The sequence below is a fragment of the Alligator sinensis genome, unplaced genomic scaffold (assembly GCF_000455745.1).
Source record: "Alligator sinensis unplaced genomic scaffold, ASM45574v1 scaffold659_1, whole genome shotgun sequence".
NCBI classification, from domain to species: Eukaryota; Metazoa; Chordata; order Crocodylia; family Alligatoridae; genus Alligator; species Alligator sinensis.
The window spans coordinates 1,268,973-1,283,209 of record NW_005842265.1 but is presented as its reverse complement, the minus strand read 5'-3'; the positions used below and the strand labels follow the sequence as shown (position 1 = coordinate 1,283,209).

The following is a 14,237-nucleotide window of genomic DNA, read 5'->3' as shown; positions in this document are numbered from 1 at the left end:
TTTCCACTCGCTCCCAACTGGTGGGTGCTTTTTCCTCTTTAATAATTCCTTTCAAACCTGACATCTTGTACAGGTGTAGCAAGACAGAGCTAAGGGGGTCAACTGCAGCCCATAAAGCCTGCTGCAGCCAGGAAATAGTTAATGTTGTCCATATATTGTCACATATGTAGAGAACTATCTAAGCATATGATGGCAAAGCATGTGATGGCATCTAGCACAAAGGGAATCTGTATTATTTGGGAAAAGGGATATAGGCAGTACTACTACTGCCGGTTGCTTTTCTAGTGGCAGCACTTGGGCACGGTGAAGTAGGAAAAATACATATTTCTTAAATATTACTGGGAGGATTTGCATCCACTTCCAACTTCTGGCTGGCCAAACTTCTGTTTGGTGCTGTGACAGGTTTTGTGTGATGCAGTTATGGCGAGACACCCCTACTTTTAGTAGTGATTAAATAAGCTGCAAGAGTTATTTTGATACCCACAACTGCAAATTAAATAAATTCAGTGTTGCAAACTCATGATTTCTGGTGTTGTTCTGAAAGTCTACACTCCAGGAATGTGAAAAACTTAGCTCTTTCTTTCTTTCATTTATATATATATTATTCATTTGTGCTGCTATTTAGCGGTGGAGATCTGTTTACTTTATGGCATGAAGATGCTAGCAGCCCAGGGCGGGTGCTCCAGGGGCATGAGAGGCCTGAACCTAGGTACCTGAGGAATTGCCACATATATAGATATACCTGAGGAATTGCCACATATATAGATATATGTGGCAATTCCTCAGGTGCGCAGGTTCAGGCCTCTCATGCCCCTGGAGCAGGATGCATAGGATCAGGCCTTTCATGCCCCTGCCCATCTATATAAATGAAAAAAAGAAAAAACTAAGTTTTTCACATTCCTGAAGCATAGGCTTTAAGAATAATGCCAAAAATTATGAGAGTTGGCAATACTGTATTGGTAGCAGAGTCCATGATCAATTTTACTTATAAGTTTGCCTTTGCTAACCATGTTATTCATTATTGCCGCTTCTTATAGTTTAAGTAAGCTTAATATTTTTCAGGTATGCAATTTGTGCAAATCACTGAGCGAGCAAAGATTTGTCTTTGTACCAGAACCAGGCAGCTATGATGTTCAAAGGGTGCATAAATTAAGATTTGGGACCATCTGTATTTGAATTTACTCTTGGGGAAAGAATATGCTCAACTTAGTGCTTCATATTAGATGTAATTTAAGCTGAGCACTGTGGGAGAAAAAAAAGCAATTCTATGCTTTGATCTTCTCATCTCAAAAGACTAAGTGTCTGCAGAGAGCATCTCAACATGATGTGAGTGAGTAATGTGTGCATCCTATTTCTCAAGGACTTCTGATCACATGCCCAATTGTATCTGAACCAAGGAAAAAGGGTTGCTTCAATGAATGCCTTGCAAGGGCCTTTGTAGTGATTTAACTAGTCTGAGTCACTCCTTAAGAGGGAAGCTGTAGATGTGGTAATAGTGTGACTCTTCAGATTACAGGGTTTTCATATAATTTATCAAGACTTAGTACCCCCAACTCAGTTTGTCTGAGACCTGTCCATATGCCATTTTATGATCTGTGAAGAAAGCTTCTTTTAAAACCTATCACATTTAGCAAATACCAGCATAACGTTACCATTTATACTGCAGAAGCTGAGTACTCAAAAAGCTACTTTGTGCTAAACAATCTACAAAACAGCTTTTTCCTTGAGGAGGTTACAGTCCAAGTGGTAGTAGTTGGACTGGTTACACTAGTGGACACACCTGCTAGACAGGAAGCACAGTGAAAGTAATCTGTGATCCTAGTCAGTATAAACAGCCATCACCACATGAGTTCATTGAATGGTTTTATGGAGCAAACATTGTCATATTTCCTCATGTTTTGTTGGGCTTTGAAGACTGATGTGTGAGTTTAGAAAGTAGGTGTTAACACAGATCACTTCAGTCACAGCTGCTGAAGCTCGGAACCTAATACAAAAGGGTGAAATGCTGTGAATTGCCTGTTCACTGAACAGGCAGACTGAGTAAAAATTAAGTTTGCAGCCCCATCTTCCCACACTTAGTCATTATTCATTCCCCTGCTCCCCATCCTCTCACTAAAGCCTGCAAAGATTGAAACAATCTCAATTTTGCCCTGGTAGTCTTCTAAAGCTGTTTGTGTTGCAGAACTTGCAGCCTTGGCAGTCTTTCCAGTTGGGAACTTGGGAAGATTTATTTTACAAAAGCTCTTCAAACTAGTTCTGCTTTCTACAGAGAGAAAACATTATAGGTTTGGTGACCAGTTTTATAAGGCCATTAACATCTCTTTGGAGGTATAAAGGGGTATTAGAATAAATGTCTGCCTTTGATAGAAAACTAGGAATACAGAACTCTAAAACTCTTGGTCCAGAGGTGATACCTTTTATTAGACCAACTAGAAAATAGCAAAAAATAATCTTTCATTTGAGATTACCCTCTGCACTGTTAAATGGTTTTGCTACACTGACTCTGTTGTTATAACAGTCTCCTGACATTGTTTACTACTCAGGTAGTCTGTGTAGTAGCATAGATAAAATGGAGGCAGGTGTGAAGTGTTTCTGGAATATGTCAAATTGTGATCTCTGGGGGCCTTACGTGTTGCACGGCCTGTCAGGTGCGTAGCCCCTCCCCTCAACTCTCCTGCCATGACTTTGATGTTAAACTATCAAGAGAGGGGGGGGTTCAGTGGAGATCTTCCTGGGAGTGCCTCCCAACAAACGGCAGTACTCACGATTGCTTGGTGCGATGTTCCACGGGGCTCCACCAGCCCTACACCCCATCCACTCACCAACCGGATGGGTGTCCATATAATGGTGATTTCAGCCCTGCGAGGTTGCCCGCAGCATGCTTCGGGTGGGGTCCCACGTCTGAGTGGACTCAGCTGGCTCTCATCCCTCCGGCCTCAAAGCACGGCCTGTCTTTTCTAATCACTTTGATTTTCCCTTTTTTTGTTTTTTTTTCTTTCGAAGAAATATTCCCCTGAGGAGGAGAAGGCTGTGGAGCTGCCTCCTTTACCCCAGCCTCCTCTAGGGGGCTCAAATGCCTCCTCTGCCCTGCTCCCTACAGGGAGCTTAAATGCTTCCTTTGGCTTGTCTTCAGCAGGGAGCTTGAGGGCTTCCCCGCCTCTGCCTCCTGCAGGGGCTCAAAGGTTTCCCCTGCGCTGCCTGTGGGTGCCATGCAGGATGTGCCGCTCCTCTCCCACGCCAGAGCCTCAGCACATCTAGCGTGCTGCCCACCAGCGCTCTCTCTCCCTGGCTTACTCCCCACCCTGGTTCTGGCGGAGCTTTTAAACTTTCCTGCAGCGGCTGGTACGGCCGCCTAGATTGGTCCAGCTGTTCCCCTCATGGGAAACAGCTGATTAAACAGCCGGCGTAAAGCCAGTTCAGGCGACTGAGGCTGCGGTCCCAACTCCTGCTCTGGCTGCCTGGCGGGAGGTAAGTTATCCCCGCCAGGGGTCTGTTTCCAGTGTTTGGGGCCCGTGGGGATTACCCTTTCCCCTTCAGGAGCCTGTGGAAGCACCTTGCCGCCACACAAATCATTCATTGTCTGGATTAAACATCTTTTTTTTTTTTTTTTCTTAAATAGTCCACTGTTATCTTCATCAGTGATAAAACACGGGGAATGTTTGTGACACTGACAGTTTAAATATTCTATACATTTAGACTTGTTTTCAGAATACATCAATTTGAGGAACCTCTACAACATTTTTACTATCCTTTACACTGACTTATTTAAAGCAAAGTGCTGCCATTCTACCTCTGGTCAATGTAGACAGCCAATCCACAATTTTTTTCAATTATTTTGTAAGACTCTACTGTAGACTCCATAATATATTTTTTAAATCGGGGGGGGGTGGGTGGGTGTGTGTGTGTGTGTGTGTGTGTGTGTGTGTGTGTGTGTGTGTGTGTGCGCGCACACATGTATGTATAGTATGTCAGGGTTTGGACTCATGTCTGCAGCAGCTTTTAAAGAAACATTTTGAAACAGTTTTTCATGTTTGCTAGAAATCATGGAAACTGTTTTTACTTGGTTCTGGCAAGAAGTCTCTAATTTTAGGGGGCAGAATGTTTTTGCATATCTCACAACCAGTTTCAGTTTCAGGAGATATTTTCAGATGTAATTGTTACCTTGTACTGGGCTCAGTCATTTTAAATGTGAAGGATTTTGCAACTTTTTTTCCCCTCATTCCAGGCATATTCAGAACATGAGTGAAATAAAGACTGATGTAGGTCGAGCTCGAGCCTGGATAAGATTGTCACTCGAAAAGAAGCTTTTGTCCCAGCATCTTAAGCAGCTGCTTTCTAACCAGCCACTTGCTAAGTAAGAGTAATTGTTATTCTGTTTTCCCTGTGTTCTGATGTGTGCTGTAAGAGTGCCCTGTGAACTAGACATAAACATCACCAAACAAAGCAGATCAGCTGCACCAGGATGTCCCAGCACAGCTGACCTGCTTCATTGGGCAAAATGCATCATTTGTTGTCCTGCCTGTTGATTCTGTGCCATAATGTGCTATGTGTTCTTCTGGGGCTCGAGGAGCCTGGTCTTCTGTTCCCTGGGAATTCCTGCACAGAATTTTGCCCCTCAAGCCCTACCCAGCCTTTTCTTTCCACATTGCAGGATCTCTGGGGCACAACCCATTAAGTACGGAAGCCTTAATTTTCCCTGCTTACTGAGACATGCCTCGGAGATCCTGGTGAAATGTTTTAATAAGCGGGAAAAGCTGAGAAGGGGCTCCTAGGCCTTGATGGGCCCAAGTCTATGTGGGAATTCCTCAGGTGTGGAGGATCAGGCCTCTCATGCCCCTGGAGCACCTGCCCTGGGCTGCTGGCATTTTCATGCCATAAAGTAAACAGATCTCCACTGCTAAATAGCAGCACTAAATGATTCCACCATTGACACAGCCACAAATTTGGGGCATTTCTGGTGCAACAAGGGTTATGGGTATCTGTCTGCTTGGCCTTTGTGCTGCCATAAACATTGTACAAAGGCAACAAAAGACAGCGTCTGTTTCTACCCTGAAATTTCTGAAGAGTGTTTTGCCTTTACATCCAGTTTAGGGACCAGTTAGAGCCTAACAGGGAGATAGTGTTTTAGGGTGTGGATACACGTAACAATTGAACTGTTCCCAAAAGTCAGTGGATTGGGAACCGATTCACAGTTGTCACAGGTTAGAGGTGTCTATGTGTACAGTGCCCTAACAGTCCAGGTAAAGTGGGCGCTAGGGGCACCTATACACATGCCTGATACCTGCTCCAGTGCATTCTAATTAGATCATGTTGGAGCAGATGCAGTTCTTTGAATCTACTGGAGTGTGCATTCAGCATCCCCATGCTTCAAAATGGTGGCAGAGGTGCTTTACCTTAAGCACCCCTGCCACCATTTTGAAGTGTGGGATGCTGAATACACGAGACTTGGTGGCACTTCAATTAGAGCAGCTTCCAAGAGATGCTCTAATTCAAGTGCCCCCACCTCCACCCCAGAGCATGTGTGAAGACACACTAGAGTTTTGGTTGTGTACCAGGGTGGCCAGTTACAGCAGGGCTGTGGAAGGGTAAGCAGCAATGCAATGTCGGATGTCTGGACAACTGACCACTTCCATGCCTGTAGACATGCAGGGATGCTGCTCTGACACGCTGTAATTACAGCGCGTCAGAGCAGACTCAGTTAATCAAGTCTAATTCTAATTAGACCATGTTGGAGCAGACTGAATCAAGTCTGCTGGTGCATGCTAATTAGCATGCTTCAGCAACCTCTGCGACTCATATATTCAGTGTCCCTTCAAAATGGCAGCAGAGGCGCTTTAACTAAAGGTCATCAAACAGGCTTTAGTTAAAATGCCCCTGCCACCATTTGAAGCACAGGACACTGAATACATGAGACATGGCAGGCACTTTTATTAGAGCAGCTCTTGCAGCCACTGTAATTAAAGCACACCCCCCCCAACCTATTCCCACACACACATACCGCCCCCCAGACCACATGTAAAGATGCCCTTTATGTCCACCAGTAACATTTACCAAGTTCACAATGAACTGATTCAAAAGAGTACTTGATTTTTCAGGTACACTTTTGGACCATTCCAGGCAGCAATAAACCAGTTTGACAGGCTTGTATGTCAGTCCATTTCAGGTTTAAACTGCATTTAAACTATGTGTTAGGTGTGTCTGTACCCTCAGCTTTCACAGTATTTTGGGCTGAGTCAGGCTACTGTTGAACATTCTTCATTGAGATTCTGTTGATTCTGTCTGCTGTACCAGATACCTCAAAAATTAAAAGACTGAAGTGTCAGCCAGGCAGCACTACATGATGTTTCCTAATTGGGCTCTTCAGTCAGAGTTTGGACTGAGAAGAGGCTTTGGACAGTAGGACTAGGGACAGACATTCAAAAAGCCTGAGCCTGAATTGATTCATTCTTTGCAGGTTAGTCTAACCTGGCTAGGCTGAACTGGTTTGTAACTGGACAGACATTCTCTCTGGACTGAGGAAATTCAGGCACATGCCTGCAGTGGCTCAGGATAGAAGCTGGGGGGCGGGGTGACACTCGAGCAGCCCTCCCTTCCCTTCCAGAGTGCTGAATGGGGGGCACGTGGCCAGGCCCTGGCAGGACTTCTGATTTGGGAGGTCTGCCTGCACATCCCCAGCTTTTCCCCACTGGCTGCTCAAGGGGCAGGAGTGTTACCAGACCTCAGACCCCTACTAGCACACTGAGGCAAAGGGGGATGTGCAGCGCATGCATCTGTTGATGATATGGAGCTTTTCAATATTCCCCCCCCCCCGGCTTCTTTATACTGTCTGCAGCAAACTGACAAGCAAGAGAGCCAGCAGGGAGCTGATAACAGTGTTTATCACCCCATCAGCAAAACAATAGCCACTCTCATTTAGTTCAACTCTTCTTAAACAACTTACCAGCTGACCTGTTGATTAGCTCCAAAAAACCCTAAGCGGTCACTGTACTGTCTGCCTATTCCAGTGAAATTGGAGACACACACATACAGATACCTCTCAGCATTAGCCAGCATGCCACATGCCTAGGGTCCATGGGGCTGCGGTATATGCTGTGGGAGATGGGGGGTGTGGATCCTTGCTTCAGCAGCAAGGAAGGGTAGGGCAGGGGGAAGCCAGGCAGAGCCTGCTGTGCCTACAGTCTCTGCGGGAGCTGCAACTAGGGAGCAGAAGGGAGGGGCCAGCCCTGCTGTGGAGCAGAGAACCTCACCCAGCCCAGAGACCATGCCGGGATGCTGGGGGAGCCTGGTTTTTCTTAAACCAGCAAGGGGTCTGGGACAGACATTGCTTAAACTGATTTGAGCCAAATCAGTTAAGTCTGATATTCCATTCAACCAGGTTTATCTCAAACCGGTTTCAGCCATTTTCAAACTGGTTTATGTGCACTGAACATCTGTTCTGTTCCAGGTTTAAACCAGTTTCTGATCACTTAAACCAGTTATGTGTAATGTCTGTCCCTAACCTAGATGCACTGCACTCCAGAAAGGAGGGGCTTGGGGAGAGCCTGAAGGATGAGGGGTTTGGGTGGGGTGGCTGTGCTCTTCCAGTAACATTGGCTGCCTATACACATGCTTGGGGTGAGTGGACACTTTAATTAGAGCAGTTCCCAGACAGCCGCTCTAATTAAAATGCCTCACCATAATGTGTAGTCAGCCCCCACGAGTTTAAAAATGTCTTGCGAGTGCTTTAACTAATCCTAACTAAACCTAGGTTTGGATAAAGCACCCCAGCAGCCATTTTTAAATGTACAGGGGCTTATACCAGGGGCGGGCAAAGTGTGGCCTGTGGGCCAGATGAGGCTCGCCAGGCCATTCCACAGGGCCCCTAAAAAATTTAGAAAATTAATTTTTATCTGCTCCTGACTGCCTGTTTTGCAGCCCTCGATGGCTTGCCAAAACTCAGTAGTGGCCCTCTGCCCAAAATAATTGCCTGCCCCTGGCTTATACACATGGTGGTGTGGCCACACTGGAGTGTTCTGATTAGAGCATGGAGGAGACTCGATTAATCAAGTCTGCTCTGACATGTTCTAATTGGAACGCAAACCAGCACACGTATAGGCAGCCATTAGTTCCAGTTCACCAATGCTGGCAGTCTTAAAGTTATGAGTGTGCGGCATTATACTGTGGACATACCCAACATAGCTTTATGCTGGCTAACTTGGATAATGATAGCAGCCACATTATGGCTGCACAGGGCTCAACACGGGTCTGCAAAATCCACCTCAAAAGCAAAGTAAATCAGGTACCTCATGGTGAGCTCATGGTAGACAGCTGCCAAGTACCTGAGGTAGTTTGTTTCCTAGTTATATGCTGAACAGGGGCCAAGGTCCATCATACCCATTTGGCACAGCACTGCTCCTGACTGGAGATGGATTTCCTGAATGCATTTGCAAATGTTCCTGTGTCAGACTTAACATGCATGAGATCACTCAACCAGTGCAGAAAGGAAAGCTCTTGTGGTACTAGTCACACTTAGGCTAGTCATAAATTTACTAGTCATAAATTGGTGTCATTTCAGTGGAGGTTTGCCAATTTGTGCAACTGAAAATCTGGCCATTATCCTTCTGTGCAAGTTGGCCCTTAATTTCATGTTCTGGGATTTGCAATTTTAACTGTTTTTAAGAAGGCGTTTTTTTCAAGAGCAGCAATATCTCCATTTCTTTTAGGAAACTTTACAAGCGTTATGCTTTCCTGCGCTGTGAAGAAGAACGAGAACAGTTCTTGTATCACCTGCTTTCACTCAATGCTGTGGATTACTTCTGCTTCACAAGTGTATTCACCACAATCAGTGAGTTGGAGAATAAAACTTTTTTTTTTCTTTAGTAAAAAAAGCTAAATGTTTTCATGGAAATATTTCTCCTGCCAGTACTAGAAACCCAGAGGTCCCTGCCTAGATGGTCTTGCTGTCCTGGTTAGGGTCACACTGGACACATCTAAATGAAATGTCTACTGCACAGTAAACATCTTGGTGCCTGGGCACACGAAACCTAATAAACTCCACAGCAAAGTAGTCTTGTAAAATACAAGTACTGCCCTGCTGCAGAGTTTGTTCATGCACAACAGTGCACACGTAGACATTGCACTGGCTGGCATTGACAGTGCCCTCATTTCCCTGGTTTATACCTGGGGAATGTCATATGGTACTTGTGGTGTTGCAGATATTGTTCCGAGTCATTGTGGGTGAGGGTTTAAAGTGGCAATTTTCTCTAAGGATTCTCTTGGTAAATGATAGTTTGGTAAATGAACTACAGGGGACTGAAGTCAGTGATTGGCCCAGAGACCCCTTCTAGTCCCTATGGTGATAGAGGAGTGATCCCAGGACACTATCTTGCCTGATGGTCAATATGGCTGCAGGCTGCCTGATAAGAACCCAGTCACGGCTACTGAGATCAGTAGCTCTAGCTGCTGCTTTTGTCCCTCACAAAATGCGGGGACAAATGACAGTGCTTGGGATAAGAGAATCAGATACTGGAGGAGAGCAGTGTTCAAAGAATGTTCTGATCCTTGACCATTCTAGTACAGGTTTTATCTCTCAGGATTATATAGTTCTCCATTCCTCTTCCCTTCCCAGTCCTCTGTAACAGTGGTTCCCAACCTGTTTTTTTACCATGGCCCGGCAGAAGTGGGACTAGGCACACGCAGCTGGCTGTCTCCCTCCTGGGGCTTCCCCGCTGCCTGGCTTTAACCCTGGAAGCTCAGCTGTGACCCCAGAAGCAGCTCGCCCAGGTGTACAGACGGGGCTCGTAGCAGATGGCTCATGCCACTACCCCGCATCCAACCCACTGTGGCCCAGTGGTTGGGAACCTCTGCTCTGTAATACCAATATTTCCACATTTTTTCTATTATGTATACATCACGGTCACCATTTGTTTGGCCACTGGGATTGCTTACAGATATGGAAAAACAAACAAGCAAAAAAACCCAGTGCTTTACTTTCAGCTCAGCATTCCCCTGTGCCAAGCACAGTGCATGCCCAGAAGAGGTACTGTGTTAGTTTGACCCAGCTGCCCAATGTCTGTATAGATCATGAACTTCAGTGGGGCTTTTGGCATTTTTATCTAATAGCTGATTGAATCAGATTTAGATAGAAGTGCCAAAAAGCCCTGCTGAAGTGCCCAGTCCGTACAGGCACTGGGGAACTGGGTTAAACTGATGTGCTTCTTCTTCCATCAAGCGCCGTTCTGTTTTGTGTTTTTTCATGTCTGTCAATTGCTTGGGAAACAGTTGCGACTCCTTAGGACCTGTCAGCAAAACCTTTTGACGGATGAAGTATTGTATATGTAGTCAGTGTACCTGCTTCCTCTTCTTCCATCCCTCCTGACATGACTGAAAGAACTCTCTCTTTCCTACTCTCCTATAAATTGAGGCATAAGATTAGGTCAGAACCTAGACATAATCCTGTTTTGGTTTTTTGGTTTTTATCTCCAATGATATAGAGCACTAGCATTGGTGTGTTGGGGTTAACCTTGGCAATCTTTTTCATTTTCATGTCCCTACTTATTTAAGAGATAAAATAAGATGAATTTTGCCTAACCTTCAAAATATGGGCTAACCCCTTCAGCTTTTCTCCTGCTAAGTCTTAATTAAGAAAATGAGTCATCATTTAACAAAATAGCACAGCATCTAAGTGTGCACGGAGACATGGTTTTTTTCCTTGCTATTACTTTGTTTTCTGGGGCATACTTCTAAGCAGCTTGCTCCTGTGAAACAAAAGCATTCAGCTGTGTTCAGTATTTTTGTGTTCAGTATTGTGGTGGTTATTCCAGAAGTAAAGATGATGACTTCTCAAACCAAGGGAAAAAGCTGGCCTGTGAAATGTAATGAGAACAAGTCTTGTACTACAAGGACCAAAATTCTACATGGTTCAGTTCAAGATGAGATGGGAAACCCACTCTGTTTTCTTATTCAGGAAAGGATAGATTCCCATAGATTTGAAGTGGTGCTGGTTAAATAATGTCCACTGGTGCTCGCTCCTACCCTGGGAGTCTTCAAAAGGAGGCTAGATAATCACCTAGCTAGGTTGTTTGACCCCAGTACTCTTTCCTGCAATGGCAGGGGGTTGGACTTGACGATCTGCTCAGGTCCCTTCCGACCCTACCAACTATGAAACTATGATTCAGCATTGCACACTGAGCATTAACTCTATGATGTCCTTAGCCAGGTATCCCAAGTTTGTTTGGTACTTTGACATATAAGGCTATAATATGTACTTAAATTTATGTTCTCATTTTGATTATAGGGATGGCATAAAGCTTATCATTCCTTAATTGTTTTGAACTGTTTGTGTGTGATGTAAATGCTTTTTTAGTTTTTGTTACAGTGCACGATCACCACCTAGTGGCTATCTGGGCAAATGACAAACACTTGATTACGTACATGTAGGGAAGTTCCTTCCTTTCTCAGTTTCTGACTTCAGACTTTGGAAGAACTATTTCAGGGTATTGTTACAAGCGTCTGTTCCTGTAGTTTCTGATGTGCTGACTTTCCCATCATTTATGCTATGCACAAACTGGCAAACATTAGCATATTTTAATTTGGGGGATATTCTCAACTCCAAATGTTACAAGAAAAGAGCTTATCTGGACACTGTTCATATTTGAAAGACCAAATATCCTTGGTCTTTTCTCAGTATGCAGTACTCAGGGAGTATCTTGTTCTCAATGCCAGAGATGTAAGATATTGGTATTTGAAGCCATTTTTATAGGCACCAATTGCTATTAGTCTATCTTGAAACTACCCAATAGCTGTACTGCCTGCTGTCTTTTTTCCCCCCACAATTATTCCTTTTCTGTTTATAAGTAGGTTGTGACTATCTGGAATTGGAATTCTGTTATGCTTAATCTTTCCTGTGTGATGAGAGCATCTATTTCCATAGTCAGTGCACTTTTTTTTAGCTTTTGTCTTGCACCATTGGAAGTATTTGAAAATATTTTTTAATGTTTAATGCCACTGGGCCTTAAACAAGAGCAGAAACTACCAGTAAGATACACATGGCTTATTCTGTAAACTACGTTTATTAAATTGTCAACTAAGTTTTGATTTAATTTCTTTTTTTGTCATATTAGTGATTCCATACAGGTCAGTGATCATCCCCATCAAAAAGCTAAGCAATGCAATAACCACATCAAATCCATGGATTTGTGTTTCGGGAGAACTAGGAGATACTGGAGTAATGCAGATTCCCAAAAACCACTTAGAAATGACATTTGAGGTGAGTATACCCTCTTCATTTTCAATCATGTATTAAGAAATCCCTCTGAAGAAACACTTTATTTTGGTAAACTCGTTATAATTGTTTACACAGCAGCATTATCAACACTTTCCCCAATACCAAAAATCACTGAACATTGAAAATAAAAAGCATAACAGTATTGCTGCTTTACCCACCATACTAGATCTAGACTTCACAGTTCTGTACAATTCCACCTTAGTGTAAATCTCTTTTTTTTTTCCCCTTTGTTTTGTTGAAGATATGTTCAGTCTTCTAGTCTTGTTAATTGCTCTGTTCTGTGCCTTCCTGTTTATATAGAATGATCTCCCTCACCAAGTGTACCTGTCTATCCCTGTGGTCACTCAAAACCCTTCTGAAGAAGACCCCTTTTTTTGCAAGTCTTAGTGCATGTTTGTCTGTATCAGTAAATGCATTTAGTCTCTCAAATGTTTTACAACAGGGGAAGTGTCTAAGGCTGCTGACAGATGTGGGGGGAAAAAACTGCATTTGACCAAAAATACCACGTTAGTTCAACCCAACTCTGCAGCTTCTGTATAGATCAGGCACTTCAGCAGCACATTTTAGCGCTTTTTTCTAAAGCTGATTCAATCAGCTATTAGATAAAAGCACCCAAAAAAACCTCACTAAAGTGCTGGATCTGTACAGATGTTAGATAAGCCAGGTCCAACTAATATGATGCCTCTTCTAGGCATGTGCTGGGATCAGCACAGGAACACACCAAGTTTAAAGTAAAGTGCTGGGGGGGGAGTTTAAGGGTATTTTTTCACTTCTGCAAGCATCCATTGAAGGCACAGAACCTGTAACCACATCCTCCTCTAGATGTTCTCACTGAATTTAGGGATGTTTCTCTCTTCTGTGCATAATGACACTTACCTGCATAGATGTTTGCAGGATTGGGACCTTTGCTCGTAATATCTGTAGTACAGGGACCCGCCCTCTGGTGTTGCCCATCACTTAGCACAAGGTCAGCTAATCTTTGTCACAACCCAAAGGTGTGATTTTTGTTTTGTGTGCGCTTTGGCACCACTGAATTATTTTCCCGCCGTTTGTAGCTTTCTTTGCAGGGTGCATTTCTTCTTTGCAGCACACAAATGCACTTTGCAAAGAGTTCCCGCCATTTGTATTCTAATTCGAGCCCCATTATTGGCTTGCGTGAAACTATTCCCATGTGGCGGCTAGCGATTTGCTTGCTAGCCATATAAAAGGCTTGGGTGGTTTCCGCCCAAGTTGGAGAACTCCGAGGAGAACCCCCGCAAGGGAGGACTCCACGAACATCAGGAGGAGGAGACTTCACACTGTGTGAAGATCTCTAAGCGCTGCAGAGCCTATCGGACCCAGCACATTTCAAGAAGGCAACAGAGGTCTGACCAGCCTCTAGCCTCTCCCCGTCGCCGCTCACAATCCTTCAACGTACCCCTCTCCCTGCATGCAAAAGGATCCACGGAGCCTCGACAACTCCGTGGGAGTGATCCGAATATTGTCTGAGTCCTCAAACGAGGATTTAAGCGGAGCTGTGCCTGAGAAACTGTCCAGCCTACACCGCGACCATCTTCGGTGTAAGTAAACAATCTTGAATCAACCATTACGCGTCCGTGCCTAATTCTAGCGTGTCGCCTGTTTTCTCCGGCCCAGTGTGCCCGGGCTGCTGGCCACAGCCCGCGCGGAGCACAAAAAGGCCCGGATCGCTCCCGGCCCACACATGGCGACAAGGATGGGATCAGGAGAAAGCACTCTAGAGCTAGAATTAGTTAAAAACTGCCCTTGGCGCGATAACAAACGCCAAGTGAAAAGTTTTATGGAGCTGGAGGCGCATATTGCTTACCACCAGGCGGGCGGAACGGGTGAGAGATTTGTCAGCGGACACCTTTCGCTGAAGGGAGAAGAGGGAGCCTCCGGAGACGGAGCCCCAAGAGAGAGAGAAGTGTGTTTGCTCCCTGCGGCGTTCGGGTGTGTTATGAGCACCGAGCGG

General features: G+C 44.6%; 1 protein-coding gene across 1 annotated transcript in view; it reads left to right on the top strand.

Annotated features, from left to right (window-relative positions):
- Window positions 1-14,237, top strand: part of DENND5B (DENN domain containing 5B) — a 150,126-nt gene that overhangs the window by 118,489 nt on the left and 17,400 nt on the right. Inside the window, exons 14-16 of the mRNA XM_025209042.1 lie at window positions 4,226-4,354; window positions 8,703-8,824; window positions 12,102-12,247. Of these exons, the coding sequence (XP_025064827.1) occupies window positions 4,226-4,354; window positions 8,703-8,824; window positions 12,102-12,247 (397 nt within the window). The remainder of the gene's footprint in view (window positions 1-4,225; window positions 4,355-8,702; window positions 8,825-12,101; window positions 12,248-14,237) is intronic.